The 18,651-nt window shown below is 38.7% G+C and overlaps 1 protein-coding gene across 3 annotated transcripts in view; it reads left to right on the forward strand.

Annotated features, from left to right (window-relative positions):
* LOC146465748 (matrix metalloproteinase-21-like) overlaps positions 1–12,797 on the forward strand; it is a 33,296-nt gene extending 20,499 nt beyond the window's left edge. For 2 of the 3 annotated variants that reach the window (XM_085128211.1, XM_085128207.1), the window contains exons 4-5: positions 11,512–11,811; positions 12,196–12,797. In XM_085128211.1, coding sequence (XP_084984337.1) covers positions 11,512–11,811; positions 12,196–12,797 — 902 coding nt within the window. Of the gene's footprint in view, positions 1–5,299; positions 5,499–5,646; positions 6,167–11,511; positions 11,812–12,195 lie in introns of all 3 variants that reach the window. The other variant, XM_085128209.1, reaches the window with a different exon arrangement.
* Positions 12,798–18,651: the final 5,854 nt, after the last annotated feature.

Here is an 18,651-nt window from a genome sequence, read left to right on the forward strand (position 1 = left end):
TCATTTTAGAACATAGACGATCGTAGGTTTGTCAAGACTGGTGATGGGGCTGTTATTAAAAACAAAACAGTAAGACAACAGCAAGTTGACACTTTTATTTGACAGTGGCATTCTTCCTTTAAATAAAAGTCCTCAAATCTATTGGGCCCATGAAAACATTTAGTAACGGGGGCTTTTCGTTGAAGATGGTTTGTAAATTTGACGCGTTCCTTTCTTTAACCAAAACTGTGTTTCTGTCTGGTGTGAATACAGTCGCCAGTTTGACCTTTCATTGTTTTTATTATGTAAGTAGCCGGACGGTGCAACATAGATTTCACTGGCGGGATGCGGGATCAACTTACTTGAAAAATCCTCTCGTTTTGCTAACTTTTCAATTAAGTACGACTAGAATGGCTTTGCGTACGGTAGATAAACGAAAAAGGTTAAACTGCAAGTAACTTAAAATTCAAGCCAGCCGTTCATAGACGGGTCCTCATATGTATTTCAAATATTTATCCAAGTACCTCAAAAAGGTCAGTGCAATCAGAGAAAAATAGATGTCGCGTGTTTACTTCGGTTTAGGTACTTTCAATTTTTAAATTTTGTGGCCAGTAAGCATGCAATTGTAGCATATGAGAGACTCTTAAATGAACTGACTTATGCTGGTTCGGACTGACACGTGAGACGTCGGTATGGCTTTAATTTCAAAGTTGCAAATGAAAAACTCCTGAAATAGCGTTAACAAAACAAAAACCAACATCGACTGCGGATTGTAACAATATTGTACCTTTATATATGCTTCGTATGTTTGAAGTTTGGAATAAACGCCTTCGGGTAAACGTGCAGTATTAAGCTTTGGAGGTGATAATGGGAATGTCACTCGCGATCGGTATCTATTATCTGCATGCTTGGGGAAATTACTTTTTCCGTAAGCGAATTAGTCGTAGGTACTTGCGAAATAGTGCGAATAGCATCACGGAAACTTCCCGCCAGTCGTTTCCAGTTGATGACTGATATGTAAAACATTCAAAACCACCTGTATCTACAACAAGTGAATCCATTTGACCCGGCGCACTTGTTTTATTTTCAGTTGATGTTGAAAAAAAAAATTGGTAGGCTAGTATTCTACAACTGCAAGACTGAGAAACCAGCAACCCGCTAAAGAGCTTGGTGAAGCACGAAAGATAAAGATAATGTTCACTTAGTAGGTTCGCTAACCATATCAAGACTCCGTAAACCTAGGCCTAGCGGAACCGTATCATCACCCCGTCGCCGCCCTTTTTCATGATTTACCATGCGACTCGCATGCTATCCGATGATCTTTCATCACTTTAGGCTCCTAATAAAACTCAAAGAGAAATACTTGCGACTCTGAGCATTGGTTTCTGAGGAGTGACGCAAGTTGTAGAATTTCAGTGTGTTTGTAAACACAGTGTCCGAGAATACTGTCGCGTGCACGCTATTCGCTACTCGGAAGTCTTACTTGTTAACTTGTGGTAAGCATAACAACTGCAACCCCGCTTGGAATTTTTATCCTTGTGACCAGCGATGTCAAAACAAAATCACTTTAGTCCGATTATTTACCAAGGCTATACAATTTCTACCTGTGTGTGTGGCCAAATAGTTCGGTCGATTCCTAGAGAATTATGCCAGTTATGGCCTTTCTTTAACCGCAAAGTTACGTCATAGCAAAGGCTTTCTACAAGTTACAATGAGTTGCAATGGCCCTTCCAGAAAACTGTAGGTACATCTAAAGATTGCAATGGTATAATGACCTGACGTTCACGTTTCTTACTCTGACATTCCACTAACCAAGCGACATGTCAGAAGATATATAACACGGAAATGCAGTAATTATAAGTGCGAAGCTAAAAGTTCAAGTATGAAAAAAAAAAAAAGGTGATATATCTGTATATATCGAGTGATACGTGCTTTGTCATGTTGGCGTGCTTTTGCAAAGGGAAGAACTGGCAAACGTAATTGTTTTATTACAGAAAAAATCTTCATCGAGTCACAGGTTACGGATACAAAGATTGAACGTCTTTTTAACTGGTACCTAATGCTTAATGCCCTGTTGCGCATTGTGTTATCCTTAAAAATCAGTGCAAAACACAAGTTTAACATTGTTGCTCCGTTAAGTACTGAATCTCGTATGGATAAGATATAACCCTCGTTAAAATCGAGGGTGAATACACACACTATTTACTTTATGTGATATCATGCCACCGCACAGTAAACTGACTTTTGCCGCGAGGCGCACTGCCCTTGAATCTAGTGGAATCGTAAGTCGTTGTTCAGCTGAGCTCTTTTATGAACAACACGTGCATATCATAGGCGATCACGTAAACTTACTACAGAACTGCTGTACTCTCGCAGCAATTTGCTACTGTTGATTTATTCATCATTACAGAGAAACTGTCACAGGAAACTATTAGGTCAAAGCAGCGACGCGTGTGGGAATTTGGAAAAAAGATTTCAAAATGTTGTTAAAACATACTTGTTTCAATTTCCGTTAACGAAACCACCAGTAATGTTTTGTCTATTTTAACATGATAGGCATAATTTCCTTCATACCTTATCATTTTTCACAACAAACTTTGCATCACGTCCTTTCTTTTACAAACCAAAGTCGCACTCTTTCAAATGAACAGGTGCATGTATCAGGGCATAGACAGAGATAAATCAGGCCCACATAGTTTCATCTCAGGTTAATTTCGTTAAGGACAGTGACAAGTCGTGAAATATTACGTCAAGAATTCAGAAACACTATCCCGGAGATCCCTCAGGAATGCCATTTAGCCCATTTACAAGTAGAGTAAAGAAAAGCTTAGAATGCGACCTTTGGACAGAGAAAACCGAGGTTTTCGAAAAACGCCGACGTAACATCAGTAATATGCGCATGCTCTCGTGTAATTGGCGCTTCTGTAGGCGATGAAGCGTTTTAGTGTGGACAGCAAAATGGTAAGAAAAGCATAAGTGGGAAAAGAAAATATTTGTACGTTTTTCAATTTATTTGGTTAGTGTGAGCGGGGCCTTAAACTGCTTCTACGTAATTTGCACGAGTAGAAAATTGTTGTTATTGATTGCTCACTTTGACCTCGTCATTTCCTTGCTACAAGACGTAAGACCAATGTGAAGATCCGGATTTGATTATGACACACATTAAACTGTTACTTTTCATAGTCCAAAGAGTTTGTCATAACGGGAATCATGTTACAATGGTAATTTCATTAAAAAGTAACATTCGATGGGCATTATATATATATTTTGGGATACACTTAACGAATTCAAGGGGGAGGCAAAATTTTTATGTCCCATTTTAATCATTCCTTTCGTAATTTCAAGTTATTAATTGAACCGAAACGACAGCTAGTTAGAGACTTATCAGTAAGGTCAATCAGTCAGGAAATGACTGGACTTGAGGCGTTCGGGCTCCGCATTCCCTGCTATATGATGCATGTCTTCTGTTTCTTTTGTACGAGAAACTTAATTTCACCAAGATTTAACTTCTTCCCACCCAGTTTTGAATAATATCCGATAAACAATATTTTGGGAAAGAGCTTGCTGATCGTACTAAAGGGAGCCCGGTTTCCTGCTAAGATAACGGGCCGGATGTACTTGATGTGCCACCTATATAAATAAGACTTTGTTGAAAATGGTTTGTATATTTAAGAAACAAAAGATTGTTGAACTTTGGGTAAATCAGTCAAACAACTATTTCATGGATATTCCAATGAATCGTAGTTACACATTCTTACTGAAAGGGATGCCGTTAATTATGAACTTGACTCAAGAACTGTGAAACTTTGAACACGAGCACAAAATTTAAACGCAGTGCAAACTCAAAGTTCCTAACGGACCCTATCGTTTTCTGTTGGAATGAAGATGACGGAGTCTTTAACAGATGGTATTTCGTAAGAAGTTTTAGCCGGCGGAGGTGGAATTTTTTAATTAGACCTGAGACAAACGAAGAACGTGGTGGGCACTTAAGCTAATGAGCTAATTTCTGTTGATAGATGTTTTCCGCTACTTCGTTGTGATTTCACCTTGAAATATTCAATGCGACGTTTTCAATTACGATCATGTATCAAACATTTCCGGTTGAAATTATACCGTTTCCTTTAACTGATCAAAAGCTCACTTATCTTATTTCAAATGACAAAGAAGGATGCCGCAATCATGTCGAAAATTTGTAAAATCTTTTAACCATTTGCTTTGAACTAGAAAGGTATCCAGTCTTTGGTCAACTACTTTTCATACGACGGAATCTTCTAGTATATATTTCACTTACAACTTTGTTCTTGTGTCAGGCCGCACCTGATAGTACGAAACTTGTACAGGGCAGAAAGGAAAATGGATGGAAAGGTGATCGTTTGCTAAAGCAATAAGTTGAATTGTTGAAAACGTGAAGCTGTTTTTATAACCGCAGTGTGATCGCGTGTTAAAGAGCCATTGATCTGTAAATTGAGCACCTAATCAGGATGAACACCTTGGTGGCCTCTAATTTGGGGACATCGTAAACCGTACCAACAGACAACCTGACTTGTAAATAATTTTGGCGGGTAAAAAACGAAACATGAGCTGTCCCGCAGTTTGAGAAGGAGGGAGAGGGCGAATCTCGCCACTGGTTTAGAAAATGAGCATAATAACTCGTTTAAGCCACAAAAGGGTGAAAAATTTTAGGACCAGGTCTTTTGGTTAAAGTTTCCTTCATGTTGTTACGACAAGGAAAAGAGATGGCCGGTCACGGTCTTCTATAATAATCGTAATACTTGATCAGATGTTGAAACATCAACCCTTATACCAATAAACGAGTACCAGGTTTGAAGAACGTGTTTTAAAGTTTCGATTAATGTTATTTCCCGTCAGTGCTACATTACCTTAATTCTTATCAACTGAAAGCTCTACCGCGCACTGTAAGGTGGATCTCCGAGAAAACCGGCGAAATAGAGAAAGAGAGAGAGAAAAAGGAGAAGAGCCTAGTGGTCAGCGCATTCCCAGTGACCGTGGGTGGTCCAAACAAAATGGTCCCAAATAAAACACATTTCGTTCAGATCTAAGTGAGCGCAAGTTCAATCTCCAACGAAGTCTCTCTACGCAACGGCCGCACGTGATATATTTACTATTTTTGTTTTTTTATTGCACGCTGGGTCTCCTTGCGTACTTCGGCCCACGAGTATAGAATTTCCCGCCAACACAACTTCTATTTCCTGTTCCGCGTCTGAAACACCAATCAGATGATCACATTGCATAATTCTGTAACTGGAACCGATCAAAATAAAACACTATTAGTATTTACGATAGTCCATTCATTCATCAGACTTGCAGAAACTACGATGCCAATAGTACAAACCAACGACCCTGGAAAGCACGAAGTATAGTGAACCAGGCAAAAACACTGGAACATGGAGTTAGAACTTTATCAAACGATATTTATACTGACGACGCTGTTTAGCGGATCTGATGCGAGGCCCGCCGCCTCCAGACAAACGGCAATCATTGGACTGAAGCAATCTGCCGTAAGTATCGTGTTGAGCTTCGGTAGTAATAACTTAAGCTGGGTCATAGTAGTGATCGTAAAAGAGAATAACATATGGGTCATGATCAACTGACGTTGTGTCAAAATACTGTCTAATCCACTGCGTTTCAATTCGAATTTGTTTTCAGAAATATCCACGTATTTCTCAGCTTCAAAAACCACAAGAGGACATATCTTCAAGACAAGGAATGCTTAGTAAGCTTCTGCCAGTGGTGGAAAAGGAACTTCAATCCAAGATCGACAGAATAGGAGTTATTAAGAGACATAAACGAACTGGCCAGTTCCGCAGAGAGTTTTTCTTTCCCTCCAAGGTTGACCACGTTTCACATACGAGCAAACTGCCGGCTGTCGAAATCACGCAAAGGACGGTGGGTCGCCTTGGCGGCCTTATCCGGCGAAAAGCTGCCGCGAAATTCAACAAACTTGAACGTGCAAAAGTGCGTCGACGTCGCTATGTAAAACAAGGGTCTCAGTGGCACCATAACAACATCACATGGAATATTGATTGCTGGAGCACTAAGTTATCGCAGAATGTAGCTAAAACTACTTTAACAAAAGCATTCAGGCTTTGGGCTGAAGTGAGTCCACTGCAGTTCAGTTGGGTCGATCCACCAGCCAGCGTTGACATTACCGTGAAGTTTGCTAAAGGTATGAAAGAGTGAGAATTTATAGATACTTGGTTGTAGTTTCTGTTCTTTGTCAAACTCTCTTATTTATCTACATTCTTGTTTATAGTTGATTAGACCACATGTAGAGAAAATCATTTTAATTTGAAATTACGTGCCGTTTGCCGCCACTGTTAACTATATGAATCAATTTTATGCAAGGCTTAGAAATTCACGAAAAAAACTCATTCAGGAAAAAAACGCGAATTCTATGATGACGCGCAGATCAGAGGTTTTTTCGGCATTCAATGATCACACATGAAATGCATTAGCACTTGCTATCAACACCTTTAATGAACAGAAAAATGGTTCATTTTTATTTTGATCTCTATTTTACTTGTTGCAAGTTTTGCAGTTTGCTCTTTTACTGTTTCCGTTTGTATCAGACTACTATTTACAATATTTCACATCAACCAGATTACCAGTTTTGTTTTGAAATGTAAGAAGTTCCGGAAGAGGTTATTCACAAATGTAAATCGTTTCCACAGATTGTATTTTCTGCTCACGCCACTGCTGACGAGCCTATTAGAAACCAGTTACATAAAAAAGCGATTTACGAGCATCGCAGACCAGGTCACTGATCCCAATTTCCTCTGTAATATTTCTATTAAATTTTATGAAATCTGCACTTTGCACAATCCCTCGTTTAGCCGCTTTTTATTCCGGGGGGGGGGGGGGGGTACTCCCATATATGGGCTATATAGGTACGTGCCGCGAGATAAGTGTATGGTTTTTGAGGTTCTCAGTCAGTCCTTAAATAGGGTATCATTTTTTCTTCATTGAGCAACGCGTTCCTGGATTAGTCCTTAGATAGGGTACCTAAATTGTATCAGTTAAATTGAAGCTTGTAAGCGCCACGTTTTACGAAAAAGAAATGGCTTTTTAAAACTAAAGTGTCCGCTGAAGTATTAGAGAAGCGATTTTCATAGAGATTTGTGTTTATCCGTGCACATCAGCCGTTGTTTTGGTCCCTTGAATAGGTTGTCATTTTTCGGGTTCGGTCCTTAAAAAGGGTATCCGTTTTCCCTTCCTTTACCCTTAAATAGGGGACGTTAGGGTTCGAGAACCTTCGCGGTACACCCCTATCGAAAATTTTCGGGAGTACCCGCCCCCCCTCCGGGTTTTCATTTCTATTCTGCAGATTTGAAATTCGAACTACGTATTCCACATTCCGTTCTTTCGTCGGTTTTCTGTTACTTTGACAGTCTATCATAAAGAATTTCCAGTTGATTCTAGAAAACAAATCTCATGTGGCAAATCAGTGGCACGCATCCCTTACGTGGTCTCTTAATTAAGAACCCTGGGCAGTCATTTTGTGTCTATGGCCGTAGGGTATGTACCCAAGTGTTCTTCCACACCCACAGAACGACCAAATTCGCCTGTGTGCTCTAACCGGTTGTATTCAATTCGTCTCTTTTTTCCGCGGAAAGTGAATGCAGATCAAACTTTCAGCCCAAGTTTTTTTTTTTGGAACAAAGTTTGGCTGAGAAAGTTTGACAATACTTTATTCTTGGTGGTCATTGTGTTCACGCCCGGCTCACACCACACCGGATAGACTCATTCGATCACATGAAAACCTTTTTCCGGCTAGAGTGTTCGACAAGAAACGATATCGTTACCAAAGTAAGGTACTAGTAACGAGGGCATTCTTTCGGATTTATTTTAAAAGAAAGGATATATGAGAGAGAGAATGCACGAAAAATCACTTACCAAAAGAACGCAATCGACTTATTCCCCCCCCCCCCCTTCCCCCCCCCCCCAAAAAAAAAAAAAAAAAAAACCCTCAAACTCGAAAAGCGAAAATCTGGCTCTTTTGGGTAACTGTCCTCATTCCGGACCTTATTCTATTCTCTCTTTTGTGTTGTTTTGTTTTGTTTTCTCTGTACCACTAACACTTAATTATAATTCGTTCATGTCGTAAACGAGTAGAACCCAGAAAACAAATACTGTTCATTTTGCAATTCTACTGAGCCGGACGGTGTTCGTGTATAAATTCCGGAATAGCCCTGCCTTCCTTTTTTTCTGAGAATTATCAACGTTATTAGTCGGGTTGCGGACAATTGCTTGGCACCTACGTTTGACAAACCGGAAAAGTTAATGAGCAGTATTCGCAGGTCACCGGACGGAACACCAGACAGTTGGCAGCAATTCTATAAGCGAGAATAAGAAGGTGTAAGTTCTACGGATTGAGTGTTGCAATGGCGTCATCGCTTGCATTCTCTCACGATCAGTCTATCCCAAGAAGAGCCTGCCTAAAATAGAAGTATTTCCTGTTAACTTTTTAGTTCAATGGAAACTTACCGTCATGAAAATTACTTCGGTAGTTTTCCGATATTTAAGAAAAAGGGGGCAGCAAACGTTGTCATGGTTTTCTCAAAACAACACCCTAAGACACTTGAGTTACAGACCAGCGATTGAATTTTTCGGCCCGGGCCATCTTACCTGACGGTGTCCGCCTTAGAGAGGTGTCCACTTACGAGACTGTTCACTTTAGATAACGATGACCAAAAGCTTGCCAAAAGAAAAGGAATCCGAAGAAAATCTAGCGATTTTGACAATGCAATTTATTCTTGAAAGTGAGATATCTTTTTTTTTTCACCCCAACCAGTTGCAAAGACGGATGTAAGCGAACCGTCGAGAAAGCTAACATAATACAGTAAACTCTCGCCTTGCGGACACCTCGCTATTACAGACACCCCGATAATACGGGCAGCAGCTAAATCCCCGGCAAAAATAGATTCAGACGTTTAACTGAAATAAGTTCCCTCTATGACAGACTCTCGCTATTAAGGACACAAACTCGCTGTCTCGAAAGTCTCCGCATTAAAGGGAGTTGACTGTACTCCTGAAGGAGCGACCTATGATATCTAAAGTACTGTAGCTCTTTCTCGAAGGGGGGTCACAATCCCTTCATTAGGTTAGTCTGCGTAGCAGGCGTAACCGGGAAGGGGGAGAACAAGTGAGAGAAAAAAGGGGAACTGGAGAGAGGTTCGCTCTCCTCCACTTTTTTTCTCTCACATTTTCCCAGCCCAGGCCCCGCCACTCTGGCCTCCCCAGCTTGGTTCCAGAATTTTGAATTTTGTGGAGTTGCGACAGAGAAGCGGGTTGATTTGATCTTCAATAACTTCGATAGAACGTGATCATCGTATTTCCTATGTTATTTGTTTTTGTACCCACCCGTCTGTATCAAACTATTGGTGTATTAAAAAATTGAGTTCTTCCAAACTTGTACACGTTTTTTTTTTGAAGTTCGGACTAAAGTACATGACAATATTCTCTATTTGACTAAGAAAATGTACCATGTTCCTGCAATCATAGAAACACATTTTTTAAAGCAACCAGAGCGCCTAATTATACTAAATAGCTAAGCTGGCCAGGCCAATCGAACATCTCTTACGGCTAAAAAGTTGACCAGTTTTTGTGAGAGAAGATTTAAAAAAAAATAAATAATAATTAATTGATTAATTGATTAATCAATCAATTAATTAATTATAAAGGCTATCAATAAGCCAGACGCATTTGGTGTATCAGTTACGATTTCTTCTTTTGTGGGAAGGATGTGGGTACAGTTTGGCGACAACTTTGATTACTGAGATGGAGCCAATATTATTGTGGAAACCGCTGAGGAGGATTTTGTGGGTTAGCTAATGTCTCATTTGTTTGCTTCTTGGCTTTTGTCTCATTCTGTCTAACTAAGTTCATTCCGTATCCAAAAAATGATCATTGAAGGCGAAGATGTTGTTTGCAATCTCACAGCTCCGGCCCATGGAGTTTGATCTTTTTTCTTTTAAGTCAGTTATTCCTTCCCACTTAGTTTGTGTTCCTGGGTCAAAGCTGTTGTGAACAAAACAAGCTTAATAGAGGGTCGTACAGGGGGGGTCCTGGGTCAAAGCTGTTGTGAACAAAACAAGCTTATAGAGGGTCGTACAGGGGGGGTCTCTTGCACGATTTACGAACAGAAAAAATAGCAAATCACGGATCACAGAAATGAAAATTTCGTTTTCAAGCTCTTCACAGGTCACGCAAAACCTTCAGGTCACGGATTACGAAGAATAATTTATTACATTCACGTTTCACGGGAAATAAAATCAGCTAATCTTAATGATACGTAATTGCTTACGTTTTAATTAATGCTGGCTAAAATTCAGGATTGTTCTTTGTGAGCCACAAACAGTTGGATTTTGAAAGCCTTGGCCAAGATCAATTCATACAAAACCATTTGCTATTTCAATAGTGATGAATTCATAAGTGCATGCGGTTGGACGCTGTCTATGACGCCACCAAAATCCACGCCTTACCGGACATCTCAGTAAAGTAATCTGAAAGAAATTGTAGAGAATAATGGCATTCTGCCACCGACAATTCGATTTGGTTTTCTTCATATGAAAAAGCAACAATGTTTGGGAATGTTTAGAATTTTATTTCAAGCTTCGCGACTTAGGTTGTATAATCCTTTTTCCTCTTTTTTATTCCTTTTAATGATGGTAAGTTGCACGTGGTCTATCTAACCGTAACGTCATAATCATCGTGTTTTCTAGGGACGTCTAAGCTAAGGTGACAATCTGGCCTTTTGCCGACGGTATTATCCTGTATAAGTACGGCTCAACTCAAATCCTCATGTTGCCCGAGCAAAGTGCTAAAGAAAGCATCCTATTATAGAATATAGTGTTTCGTTTTGTTTCCCAATATCCGATTATTTACCTTTAATGACCATCTGGCTCTCTGACACTGATCTCTGACGCAGTTTTTCTTTTTCCATCAAGACAAACTTTAAACTGGTTTTGAGCAAAGGAAAATACGAACGGACAAATGAGGCAAACGTAGTGTACAAAAAATTCAACGTTACCCACAACTTGGTACAAGTAAAGCTTAAGTAATGGATGCAGTCGGAGTAACTTTAACTTTCTTTGGTATAAATTCTGTTGCTGAAATTTTCAGCAGGATAAAATACCCACGGTATCATTCTGATTGTCACAACCTGCAAACGAAGCAGGCACTCATGACGAGAAAATCACCTGCTGCTTGTCAAATGTTCTCGCCACAATAAACTTTTTTGCATTCTTACCGTTTAACGTAGTACTCCAGCACTCGTGAACAAATGACCAAGCCACGAGTAGTCTGAGCAAGAACAGCGGTTAGCGGTTGTGTTGAGTATTAGGTGTAGAAATCCATATTTCTACCGGAGCGTATTCAATGGCGTCCTGACGCCATGACGCGAGGACCAGTCCCCCCGGTAGCCAGCAGTTAGTGTACGTGCCATAGTGCATTCATTACTGTTTTTAGTATTACTGGCCAACAGCCAACCAAACTGTCAATTTCCTCCACTAGGGGATCATGGCGATTCCGAGGACTTTGATGGCGCAGGTAGGGTTCTTGCCCACGCTTTCTACCCAAACGCAGCCCTAACAGGGGATATTCACTTTGATGACGACGAACCGTGGACTACCTCTTCTGTTAGCAGTAACAGTGACAAGCAGTTGTTGCCGGTAGCAGTACACGAGATAGGGCATAGTCTGGGACTCATGCACTCTAAAGTATCAGGCTCCATCATGGATGCATTTTACAGCAGCCAAAACAACAAAGTCATTCTGAGTGATGATGATGTCAAGGGAATCCAAGATATTTATGGTATGCTATTTTTCATCCTTACTTATTTTTTTCCATTTTACTACTTCACCTTGACGATCAGAAAATGTAAATGCAATTATTATTATTACAGAGCTGGCTGTATTGCTGGCTGTTGGGCGCTTTTCTCTTTTAATTCCTTGTTTTTCTTTTCTTCTTCCTCACTTGCTTTTGTTCGATGCTCTTTTTTCCTGTCCTTTTCCTTTCCTTTCTTTTCTATCGTTTCCGTTTCCTTTCTTAAATATTGTTTTTTTCTTTTCTCTACCCTTCTCTCATGCTCTTCTCTGTTTTACGTTTCGTTTCCTTTCTTGAACTTTCCGTTTCATTCCTCTTTGCTACTGTCCGTTTATCATGTTTGCTCAATGGGTTCTTTTATTCTCTTTGAAGGTAAGTGTACTCCAACAGTGACTGCCATCGAATCATGGATGAAGGATGGTAGAACTTACATTTTTGACGCATCCAATTTCTGGCGCCTCAACGATTATGGTGGTGAAAGCGACCGTGGCTACCCAAAGCAGATATCCTCAAATTGGCAAGGTGTTCCAGACGACATCGACGAAATATTTCTCTGGGCTCACAACTGGAAAGTCTATTTTTTCAAAGGACATCAGTACTACAGATACAACGATTTTGACGGCAAAGTTGATTCCGGTTACCCTAAAAACATTTCGCAAGGATGGTTCGGATTACCAGCCGATGGAATTGATGCTGGGTTTTCCTGGAGTGATTACAACAGTTACTTCTTTAAAGGGAGCGAGGTGTACAAGTACGATAACATTAATGACCAAGTTGCCTCTGGATACCCTAAACAAATCAAAGACGTTTGGCCTGGTATACCTAACAACATCGACAGTGCATTCCGGTGGTATTATGACGGTAATACGTACTTCTTTAAAAATGAATATTACTGGGCGTGGAACGACACCACTAATCAAGCAATGGGCCCTTATCTTATCCGCGATCACTGGAAGAATATTTGTAATGTTTAGAGGTGAAATTATCTGGATACATAAAAAGATGATAATTGTAAGTATTAATTAAGATGACTCACCTCATTACTACTTGATCTATCCGTTACTCGTTTTAGTCTGGACTTTGTTACTCATAATACCTTTGCTTGGCACTGGCTAAGTCTGCTTATATTTATCACTTACTATTGCTTACGGATTCCTTCTAGTTAACTTCTAAACTAGCCACTTAACACTCAGGCTCACCTGTTTGAGGCTGCGGCGCAAATGCGTCTCAGTACTAATTCAAGCTTAGTCAGTGTAGTTCAATTTTGGTTGTACAGTCGAAGCTGTATTAAGCGGCACCATTTCAAGCGGTCACCCTCTATTATACAGTGAGTTGTCAAAGTTCTGAGAATCACTTTCCTTAATTCTTTTAATTTTGACTTTTGCTTAGTGCATACGAGCTGTTTATGCTGTCTTGACCTGTTTTTAAGACTCACTTTGTAAAAGAAAACCACTCAACATAGGTACAGGTAATTGCATTTGTAACGACCACCTGTACTTTATTACTCCGTTTCTATGCCATGTTCTCCTTTGTCATTCCATTTTACTGATCGCTGCAGTTTCTTAAGCAAGTAAGCAACTGTACACACAACTTAGTGTACACAGTAAACTATACACTAAGTAATCAAATGTTAAAAAATCGCGTTTTTGTGTATTTGAAGTGTATTCTGTGCAACCTGTATGGGCATTCCCCGAGGGTGACCACTTTGAGGTAGATTCCTACCTTAATACAGGCTGGACTCTATTTTCTATGCGAAAAAACGTGTAGCGTATCAAGGTAACACCGGATTTATCATAAGTAAAATTTTATAAATTAACTGATAATAGCTGTGTCGCCACATAACAAAAAGCTTAGGCAGTATAAAATAACGAGCAGCTCTCTAACATTCAGCTTCAAGCAGCTCATGTTCACACTTTCATGTACTATGCCCTTAAAAAATACATTGTGTTCCTACGTGAAGTTACACAAGCTAATCCTGGCGATCACTCGTATGTACCTTATTTATATTATTCACTACAGTTAATGGCTCTTATTCATTTGTCAATTAAAAGTTTTATTTAAAACTGACGACTTTGAGTATAAAAGAATACTCAGGATAACGAAAGAGGAGAGGGTATATATATTCCTGTGCTGGTAATAGGACTATGTGGAATGCATTAAACAAGTGTACAAGTGCAGTAGAAAGGTCAAAAGATTTGTCGACGGTATGTCGTGGTAGCACAGAGTGCTATTATCTTTAAATTGTGTGAACAACAACTTTGCAGAAAAAAAAAACGTTTTGCAAATCGAACTATAATTTTGTTGTTGGTGCGAATACTGAGCACACTGAATATTTTAGATCCTCTTGTTTTATCGACGTGGTTCTTACGAGCCAAAAACAATGCCGTGAATGTACTCGACGTGGTTCTTCCGAACTGAAAATTTAAATCGTTAATGCTATTGTTATATATATACACGAAAAAAATTGAAACATATTTGCACTTGAATTGTGACTAATTTACGAGTATGTCAAATATTTATGTCTGTGAATGTACTCGACGTGGTTCTTCCGAACTGAAAATTTAAATCGTTAATGCTATTGTTATATATATACACACAAAAAATTGAAACATATTTGCACTTGAATTGTGACTAATTTGCGAGTATGTCAAATATTTATGTCTGATCTTAAAACAAAACAACCTGTAATAGGTTACTGCATTTTAAACTAACCAACGTGGACGACGTGTTCATCCGAACTAAGAATTTAAATCATTATTGCTATTATTATTATTGTGACTAATTTGCGAGTATGTCAAATATTTATGTCTGATCTTAAAACAAAACAACCTGTAATAGGTTACTGCATTTTAAACTAACCAACGTGGACGACGTGTTCATCCGAACTAAGAATTTAAATCATTATTGCTATTATTATATGTATATATATACGAGAATTGAAACATATTTACCCTTAAATTGCGACTAATTTGCGAGCTTGTCAAATATTTATATCTTATCTTAAAAAACAAACAAACAAACAACCTGTAATAGGTTACTGCAGTTTAAGCTAGCCAATTGTAAATAGTGTTCTGAATTTTGTGCAAAATATCAGAAACTGCTTGTAGCCATGTGCTCACTTTTGAGATCATAGCTACTGGCTGTATATCGGTACATAACTTCTATTTAAATACCTCAAATTCAAATGATGCATTCAAAACCTTTCTATGATTGGCATTTGTTACTGTTCATATTTCTGCTGTACTTTTGTACAATCAGAGCTCTTCTATGCAATTATAACGTTACATATACTTTCTATAAATATTAACTCGACACATGTTAATTACGTTTTTATATTCTTTATTGTACATATAATAATGTTTTGAAATATAATATCATGGGTGACAAATTACTCCTGGGCGAGAAATTTCAGCGTTCATTTATAATTTCACATGTGAAATTACAAAATTGCTATGGCAACGTTCAATAAACAACTTTAACTAATTTGTCACCCATGATATTAAAAGGTAATCAAATGGTATACTCGTGAAATTAGGAAATAATTCCCCAAAGTCTAATAATTAAACTCGCTTTTAATTTTGACAAAACGCGCGTGAAATTATTTCATTCGTCACCATTTGATTACTTATATTTACTCAGCTTAGTGCATTTTCCAATGTTCTAAGGCGAACATTTTTCCATCGCAATTTTTTCGCTGTGTTGTGTGTAGGTGGCAAATAGCTGCAATAAGTGTGTATCAAGGGTATTGAATTTGTAAAAAAAAAAAACAAGAGAAAGAAGAAAGAAAGAAAAACATTAGTTTTGTTATAACCCTTATATACGAGATACTGTATCAGTAAAATCGGCGTAACTTTTAATTAAGTATAATTTCAAATCATAGATGCATTTGATATCGAATCAACAGAATCGACATTTAGCGGTGATCGAAAAGTCAATTTGAATTAAGCAATTATTCTATTTCAACGTATTCTATTCATGATTTAAAATAATATATAACAAATATCTGTGCGTTTTTGTTTAATGACTGTTGTAAAATTAAGCCAAAATAATCACATACGGTCAGTTGTTCTGAACCTCCCTCCTCCTCACCCGTCCAACAAAAAAATAAAAATAAAAACAGTAAAAAGAAAATGGATAGAACAATCATGGCTCGAAGCAAAACATGTCCTCTCAGGACGCAGAAAAACGCCGCCACCTTGTTTGCTCTTACCTGTTATATGACCTGTCAGGATAGCTTATTTCGTGTACTTTAAAAAGAACTTTGCTTCGATTGATTTAGAGTTTGGAGTACGAGCTTTTTTTAAATGTCAACGTAAACGTATATTTACAGCAGTCATTCTAAAAACGCCCAGGCTTCCTTAGCTTTGTCTAGTTTGCTTAATGTCTGTCGTTGTTTCAGTGTAATAGTAATCACAATTTTGTGTATTTGTGTTCATTTAGTTCCTATTGAAGTAAACCATCGAAATAAACCAATGCTTTGTTTAATCTCTATTTGTTCTGTCCTGTTTTTACTAAAACCTGACGTTCTTATAACTTTCAAAATAAACTGCTTAGCCCTTGATGCTTTCCATACTTAGTGGGGCTACTGGCAGTACCTATTTTCCTTAAGGTAGAATTGCAGAACACGCGTGAGTTCGCCCAAGAGTCGCTCAATCAAGCCCGTCACCCGAAATTGTAAAGGTAGAAATTTTACGGCTTTTCCTTTAACTGGTCAAATGCTCACTTATCTTACTTCAAATGACAAAGAAGGATGCCGCAATCATGTCGAAAATTTGTAAAATCTTTTAACCATTTGCTTTGCACTTGAAAGGTATCCAGTCTTTGGTCAACTAATACTGATTCATACGACGGAATCTTCTTGTATATATTTCACTTACAACTTTGTTCTTGTGTCAGGCTGCACCTGATAGTACGAAACGTGTACAGGGCAGAAAGGAAAATGGATGGAAAGGTGATCGTTTGCTAAAGCAATAAGTTGAATTGTTGAAAACGTGAAGCTGTTTTTAGATCGCGTGTTAAAGCACAGGTAGCCCAAGCTCGAAATATGAGCGCTAGTTACGCAACGGTTGAAAAATATAAGGATTTGTATGGGAGAAAAACAGTTTATTTTAGAGGCTAAAAATATGAACGAATTTTTAAATAAAAATCACCCACCTTACTTCTCTTGTGTATTTCTTACCTCCTATGTTGTTTTTAGGGCGATTTAGCGCGATTCCAGTGAGTTTTAGTTCCATCGATATATATATAGGATACATAGAGGAGAAGGGGGGGGGGGGGGGTGAATAGGGGTATGTAAATCCGCCTTTTTAGCCTCTAAAATAAACCGTTTTTCTCCCCTACAAATCCTTATATTTTTCAACCGTTGCGTAACTAGCGCTCATATTTCGAACTAAAACTCACTGGAATCGCGCTAAATCGCCCTAAAAACCACATAGGAGGCAAGAAGTACACAAAAAAGGTAAGGTAGGTGATTTTTATTTAAAAATTCGTTCGTGTTTTTAGCCTCTAAAATAAACCGTTTTTCTCCCATACAAATCCTTATATTTTTCAACCGTTGCGTAACTAGCGCTCATATTTCGAACTAAAACTCAGGGAGAGGGAGAGGTCCAATGTCGCCACTGGTTTAGAAAATGAGGATAATAACTCGATTAATCCAGTAAAGGGGGAGGAATTTTCTGAGGACCATCAACCGTTGCGTAACTAGCGCTCATATTTCGAACTAAAACTCACTGGAATCGCACTAAATCGCCATAAAAACCACATAGGAGGCAAAAAATACACAAAAAAGTAAGGTGGGTGATTTTTATTTAAAAATTCGTTCATACTTTTAGCCTCTAAAATAAACCGTTTTTCTCCCATACAAATCTTTATATTTTTCAACCGTTGCGTAACTAGCGCTCATATTTCGAACTAAAACTCACTGGAATCGCGCTAAATCGCCCTAAAAACCACATAGGAGGCAAGAAATACACAAAAGAAGTAAGGTGGGTGATTTTTATTTAAAAATTCGTTCGTATTTTTAGCCTCTAAAATAAACCGTTTTTCTCCCGTACAAATCCTTATATTTTTCAACCGTTGCGTAACTAGCGGGGAAGGGAGAGGTCTAATGTCGCCACTGGTTTAGAAAATGAGGATAATAACTGGATTAATCCAGTAAAGGGGGAGGAATTTTCTGAGGACCAGGTCTTTTGGTTAAAGTTTCCTTCATGTTGTTACGACAAGGAAAAGAGATGGCTGTTCACGGTCTTCTATGATAATAGTAATACTTGATCAGATGTTGAAACCTCAACCCCGATATCAATAAACGAGTACCAGGTTTGAAGACCATGTTTTTCCCGTCAGTGCTGCATTACCTTAATTCTTATCAACTGAAAGCTCTACCGCGCACTGTAAGGTGGACCTCGGAGAAACCCGGCGAAATAGAGAAAGAGAGAGAGAAAAAGGAGAAGAGCCTCTAGTGGTCAGCGCATTCCCAGTGACTGTGGGTGGTCCAAACAAAATGGTCCCAAATAAAACACATTTCTTTCGGATCTAAGTGAGCGCAAGTTCAATCTCCAACGAAGTCTCTCTCTACGCAAACTGCCGCACGTGATATATTTACTACTTTTGTTTTTTTATTGCACGCTGGGATTCCCACCGTACTTCGGCCTATGAGTACATATACATATAGAATTCTCCGCCCACCGACAAGTTCTATTTCCTGTTTCCCATAGCCCAGCGTCTGAAACACCAATCAGATGATCACAATGCATAATGCTGTAACTGGAACCGATCAAAATAAAACACTATTAGTAGTTACGATAGTCCATTCATTCATCAGTTAGACTT

Source organism: Pavona decussata, unplaced genomic scaffold (assembly GCF_977016875.1).
Source record: "Pavona decussata unplaced genomic scaffold, jaPavDecu1.1 SCAFFOLD_155, whole genome shotgun sequence".
NCBI classification, from domain to species: domain Eukaryota; kingdom Metazoa; phylum Cnidaria; class Anthozoa; order Scleractinia; family Agariciidae; genus Pavona; species Pavona decussata.